The sequence below is a fragment of the Nicotiana tabacum genome, chromosome 19, assembly GCF_000715075.1.
Source record: "Nicotiana tabacum cultivar K326 chromosome 19, ASM71507v2, whole genome shotgun sequence".
Classification (NCBI taxonomy): Eukaryota; Viridiplantae; Streptophyta; class Magnoliopsida; order Solanales; family Solanaceae; genus Nicotiana; species Nicotiana tabacum.
The window spans coordinates 55,966,874-55,973,235 of record NC_134098.1 but is presented as its reverse complement, the minus strand read 5'-3'; the positions used below and the strand labels follow the sequence as shown (position 1 = coordinate 55,973,235).

The 6,362-nt window shown below is 33.1% G+C and overlaps 1 protein-coding gene across 3 annotated transcripts; it reads left to right on the top strand.

Annotated features, from left to right (window-relative positions):
- Positions 1 to 3,204: 3,204 nt before the first annotated feature.
- On the top strand, positions 3,205 to 6,044 carry LOC107768795 (heat stress transcription factor A-7a-like). 3 transcript variants are annotated; one of them, XR_001644234.2, is made up of 4 exons: positions 3,554 to 4,069; positions 4,605 to 5,338; positions 5,526 to 5,591; positions 5,704 to 6,044. XR_001644234.2 is itself a non-coding variant. In XM_016587947.2 (3 exons), the coding sequence occupies exons 1-3, from the start codon at positions 3,758 to 3,760 to the stop codon at positions 5,533 to 5,535; spliced, it is 1,056 nt and encodes a 351-aa protein (XP_016443433.2). In that variant the 5' UTR covers positions 3,205 to 3,757; the 3' UTR covers positions 5,536 to 6,044. The 3 variants fall into 3 exon arrangements, 2 of the variants coding, with proteins under 2 accessions (XP_016443433.2, XP_016443432.2); XM_016587947.2 differs by having other exon boundaries at positions 3,205 to 4,069; positions 5,526 to 6,044; XM_016587946.2 differs by lacking the exons at positions 5,526 to 5,591; positions 5,704 to 6,044 and having other exon boundaries at positions 4,605 to 5,505.
- Positions 6,045 to 6,362: the final 318 nt, after the last annotated feature.

Sequence of the window (6,362 nt, the reverse complement as noted above, 5' to 3'; positions counted from 1 at the left end):
ACAAGAAATGATATGCCAAGGAAACAAAACAACCAAAACACAAGTGAAGTAATAGAAAAGTATCAACAAGAATCGCTACCGAGGTATCGCCTCGTAGTCTCAAATCACAAAACAATTCACAATCTTTCTTTATATCACCGCGGGAGCTTTACATTTAGTTTTGAAAATTATTTTCCCCGAAATAGCTTCCTGTGTTTTAGCCCACCTTATCACACCGCATGACTTCAAGTAGTTCCCCTACTAGCAATACGCGTATCAAGCCCACCTTATCTCACCGCATGCGTTTCAACTCCAAATTCTTATACCAGCGCATGCGTATCAATATCACAACGTATCACAAATCGGACCTCAAGTGCCCAATATCACAACTTGCCAAAGAAATCAACAATAATGGTGTTTTCACAATAAATAACTCATGGCTCAACCACAATATGCACAAGAGTCTCAACAATGATAAACGAAAGTGAATAGCTCAACAAGAATGCTATTTCATAACTTTTTTACCTCAATGTGAATCACGGCATTCATAACTCAATACCAATTTCAACAATAAGATATTCCAAGTATAACAATTTCAAGTTTTTAAGGGAAAAATATACAATTTTTTTGGGTAGTAGCAGATGCTGAAAAATTAATTAGAATCTCGCCCAAGCACAAATTTCTGATCTAATATTGGTAAAATTATATTTTAAATTTATTGGTCAAGCACAAACTACTACTCTCGGAAAGTACTTTTTTAAAGAAATCATTGGCAAAAAAATATTTCAAATTAAATAGACAGCTATTTTATATCCTTCAAAAATATGTTCTATGTTAGATACAATAATAATTACAGATAATTTATTAGAATTTTAGATATTTCTTTAAAAAATAGCACAAGCATATAAGATACAACGTTTGAGAGAGAGAGAAAATAGGAGCGACAACTTAAATAGAGTTGTAATTAATACCTAAAATTTTGGTCATTGTAATTTATTAAAAATTATTTGTGTCACAGTCACAAGTTAGTTATGGATTGTGTTTTCAATGGATAGAAAATAAGCGACGAAATCTATTGAGTTATAATTGATGTCTAACTTCAATATTTTCATATACAAATTTGGGACTACCCAAACGAAGTTAACATTTAATCAAATTGCTACCTATCTTTCCACGATATAAGAAAATTAAAGGAGATAATTCATAAATTTTCATAGTCTCCCACCAACACTTCCAAGCTACAGCTTGTATTTGTATCGCATTTGTTCTTTTATAGTAACTTTCATGACATTCTCAGTGAATGATCGCTGGATTTGGATGCTAAAAGAAAATCAATAGGAAGGAGAAGGATAAAGAAGAAGCAGAAGGAGACAAAGGAGGATATGGAGGAAGAAGAAGGAGATAAAGGAGAGCGTAAAGATAGATGTGCTAGCAAATCTAAGATTTTAAGAAGACTAGTTTAAGTGGTACATGTTGTACGTGTGTGTTGCGTCAAAAAAAATAATTTAAAGAAAATAAAATTTCATAAGTATTATTAAAAACATGCGTGGAGGTATAAAATAAAATTTAAAGAAAAAAAGAGCTAACTGCAAATGATGAAAGGTGGCTCTTTTAAAGAAAAAAACTCATGTATGCTTTATCATGGGTGATCGATGCCTAAATTTAACATTGTCCTAATTTGTGATCAAATATTTTGGTGGCTAATTTAAAGAAAAAACTCATGTATACTTCACTATGGGTGATCGACATGCCTAAATTTCAAGATTGTCCTACTTGTTGATCGAATAACGTTTCAAACAACTGATTTTTTAAATAATTTATTTGATAAAATTTTTATTAGTCTTATAGTCCTAAATATTACGATTGTCTACATAATTTAAATAAGGAATGATATTTAAGAAGTTAAATTTTAGTAGATTTTAATCTCTAAATATTAGGAAAATTATTATGTAAAAGACTATTCTGTCCAATATGAAATATATTTTAAAAGGGTAAAAAAGACGAACGACACTTCGCTAAGGGATTTCGCGCTTTTTATATAGTAAAGATATAGATAGATAGATATATAGATATAGATATGTACACTATTACGAATAATTAAGCTTATTCAGGATTTAAATTTTAATGATCAACCTGCTCTTACCATTGAACAAATTACACTTCTGAAATTATATATTGAATCTTTTTTGTTGTTAAATTTTTTATATTTTTTTACATGAATATTTAGTATGAAAAATGTTAAAATTAGTTATACTTATTAACTATATGATACATCTTTCACTGCTACTAGATATTTGATTTGATTATATAACATTTTAAAATTACAAAAGGAGATTAGAGATTACTCGGGGATAGAGTAAATCAAACCAAAAAAAAGTACTTATTTGAGATAAAAGATGGACATGAACATTGAATCCTCAATCTTACTTTTGGAAATACACTTAATAACCATTATATTTGGATTTTTTATATATATATATATATATATATATATATATATATATATATATATATATATATATATATATATATATATATTGTGAACTCTAATTTAATGTTTCTTCTATAATATTGAGCCAATTTGATAACAGTAAATACATATGCGAATCCATGATTTAAATTTTATGGGTTCAACTTTTAAATTTTTTAGTATTGAACCCATTAGATTTTTAAAGTTATGGGTTCATAACTACTATTTTTTGTAATTTTAATAAACTTTTACACATAAATTTTTACTCGACGTCAAAAATTATGAGTTCAATTGAATCCGATTATACTACACTAATATGCAACTAAGGGCATGTGAACCCACACTCCTCTACTTTGATATTTGATAGACTATTGTTAAAAAATAAATTAAAACAGAAACAAAATATAAAGAATGGCTTTAGAAAGGGCATATCATGTCTACTCACCATAGACAAGCGGAAAAGATTATCCCTATAACATTTTGCATGATATTCCTCCCCTCACCCCCCCCCCCCCCACACACACACATTTCTTTTGTCTTGGTGGTAGATAGTTTTCAAAATATTTTAAAGATGTCAGCCAATAATAGGAGAGTTTCACAATCCCATCAATCCAATTTCCTAAACCGCTGCATCAAAAACCAAAACCACTACTTGCAACTCCTGTGGACCCAAACCACACCTCCACCATACCTAAGTTCCAGAACTTTCCTCTCATATTCTGAACAGAACCTTCCCCTCCTCCCAATTTCCCAATGAGAGACTACATATTAAAATAATGTATAATATTTTTTGATAAAAAGAAATTGGATAATTACATATTAAAATATTGAATAGAAGAGAAGCACAAGGAGGAAGATGCTCACTCCCCAAATGCCTAGAAGTCTAGAAACTTCCATTAAAACTATTTTACTTTTTATTATTACCCCTTCTTAAAATAGGAGGTGAATTGCTGATTTCTATTTATATATTTATATCCCTTTTAACACTTACTTCCAAAGCTTCTTTTATCCATTGTTTCTCTTGTTTATTCAGTAAAAAAAAAACAGCATAAACTACCTTCCCCAAAGAAGAAACTTTAGATTTCCAAAAGTCTAATCCAAACTTCTTTTCCTGATTTATATAGAATCATAGTACTTGATCAGTTTGCATCCTTCATTTCTTCTTTTTCTTCCCAAAGGTACAATCTTTCTACTGTTTTTCACTGCCAAACACTCCCTTAAAATTTTGGGTTGTCCAAATCATCCTAACTTCAAGTACGATAATATGTACTTACAACAACAACAACTACGCCGTTGGGAGTACTTACAATGATGAATCCATTGTACTCGGTGAAAGAGGAGTACCCCGGATCAAGTTCGGGAGGTGGCGGCGGTGAGCCACCGCCGCCGGTAATGACACCACCACAGCCAATGGAGGGGCTACACGACATCGGTCCACCACCATTCCTGACAAAGACATATGAAATGGTGGATGATTCAAGCACAGATCATGTTGTTTCTTGGAACAGAGGTGGTCAAAGCTTTGTTGTTTGGGATCCTCATGCCTTCTCCACTAGTCTACTCCCCAGATTCTTCAAACATAACAACTTCTCTAGCTTTGTCAGACAACTAAATACTTATGTAAGTTCTCAATCTGGTCTTTATAATGCATCTTGAAGTGGGAAATTTATTTTTCAAATTAGTATTATTGTTATGTTTTTTGGTGCATTAAACGTTGCTCCTGATTGCTAAATCTTTGTGAACACACAAGTGAATCCACCTTATGGCCTGCTTCAGTGTTTACAAGGCTATTAGTAGGAAGGAAAATCTCAAAAAAAAATTCCCACTTTTACTGTTTACTTGCCTATGTGAAACTTAACCTTTTAGAATTGTGTTCTTAATTTCAGACGAATTAAGATATTCAAAAAAGGTCCTCTCTGATCTGGATGTTCAAATGATGCTTCCTTCAAGTTCTCAGCTGCTTGGTAAAACCTATTAGTAGTAAAATATTTATCATACGGTCCACAAGTTGTGCGGACCAAAAAGAAGAAAAAAAAATTCACAAGTCTCAAGATTCAAGAATGGTTTGCTATCAGAAGAAAAAGAAAAAAGATAAGATAGCTCTTGCAAAATTGGATGATGATACTGAGCTGTAGATGGAATTTGATTGTTGCAGGGATTTAGAAAGATTGATCCAGATAGATGGGAATTTGCAAACGAGGCATTTCTAAGGGGAAACAAACAGCTTCTAAGGAATATCAGGAGACGAAAAACAACTAATTCTCAGCTTCTGCCTACAGAACAAGCTCTTGGTCCTTGTGTTGAATCAGGAAGGTTCGGATTTGATGGAGAAGTTGATCGATTGAGGCACGACAAGCAAGTTTTAATGATGGAATTAGTGAAGCTTAGACAGCAACAACAAAACACTCGATCTTACCTTCGATCGTTGGAGGTTAGGTTACAAGGAACACAGAGGAAGCAACAACAAATGATGAATTTCTTAGCAAGAGCTATGCAAAATCCCGAGTTTGTCCAACAGTTGATCCGACAAAAAGAGAAAAGAAAGGAACTAGAAGAGGCTATAACTAAAAAAAGACGACGACCTATTGATCAAGGGCCTAGTACATTGGATGTTGGAGGATCAAGCCGTCCCATAAAATCAGAACCTTTGGAATTCGGAGAGGGTAGTGGATTCCAAGTATCCGAACTTGAAGCACTTGCATTAGAAATGCAGGGATTTGGTAGAGCAAGAAGGGACCAACACGAAGAAGAGACGAGAGAAGGGCTCGGGCAATTTGGCAACACGGATAGAGAACTCGACGAGGGATTCTGGGAAGAGCTATTTAACGATGAGGACGTGTCTGGAAATGAAGATGGCGAAGAGGAAGATGTAAATGTCTTGGCAGAGAGGTTGGGTTTCTTGGATTCGAGCCCTTAGTAGAAGCCTGTAGACTAATTTAGTTGGTGCAATTTTTCGAAAACTCCTGGACCATGAACATCTAAACTAGTAAAACAGATCATGTAAAATCTTGTATGGACCTAAATTGTTTTATTTACTACTCTTACTATTTAACTTATATCTCTTGATTCTGTGTAGTTGGTTCTGAAGTGTTCAATGAAGAATGAAGAAAGCAGCTAAATGGATATGACTGCCTAATCTTTGGTAGTTTTTCTTCTGGAACCAATATTCCAGTCCCTTTCTGTGTAAATTTAGGCCTTATTAGTCATAACATAGTAGGATTTTTAATGTCATTTCAACTTTTTGCAATTGACAGGATAGATTTTTGAAGCACTCAAGAGTCAAGTCTGAAAATTTCTTCTTGGTGTTTCTGGTTACTTTAACATTCTGAATTACTGGTTTCCTTCCACTGCCTTTATTACATCTTAACTTCTCAGTCTTGTTTTTCTCTGGATCCAAATGCAGGCATAGGTTATGCAGATTTTGGTCAAGTCTATTGGTCTTTGAAGGTTGTTGTAAATTCTCACTTTGGGTGATATATTGGTCATTAAGTAATGTTGCAATATTTTGTTTATGTGGTGTTTAGATTGCTGTCTTGATGATGAAGCAGCTAAAAGTAGAAATGCCAGTTACTCCAGAATCAAGATTTTATTTGAAGTGTCGGTTTATAACTACTTTTGCCGGTAAAGGTTATTGTTGCCGGTTAGGGTTGGCAAACGGGCGGGTTGGTTGGATATAGGCGGGTGGAAACAGATAATGTAAAGACGAATAAAATATCCTATCCTATCCATAATTAATAAAGATAGAAAATGAATTAATCGATAAATAATATGGATATTCATATTATCCATGGCTTCTTGAATGTGATCACTTTTGGGAGAATTTCTAGCTAGCGTTTGGACATAGATTTGATTGAAACTTGAATTTTTTTTTTTTGAAGTTGTGTTGAAAAATAACTTTTGAAAGTTGAAAGTT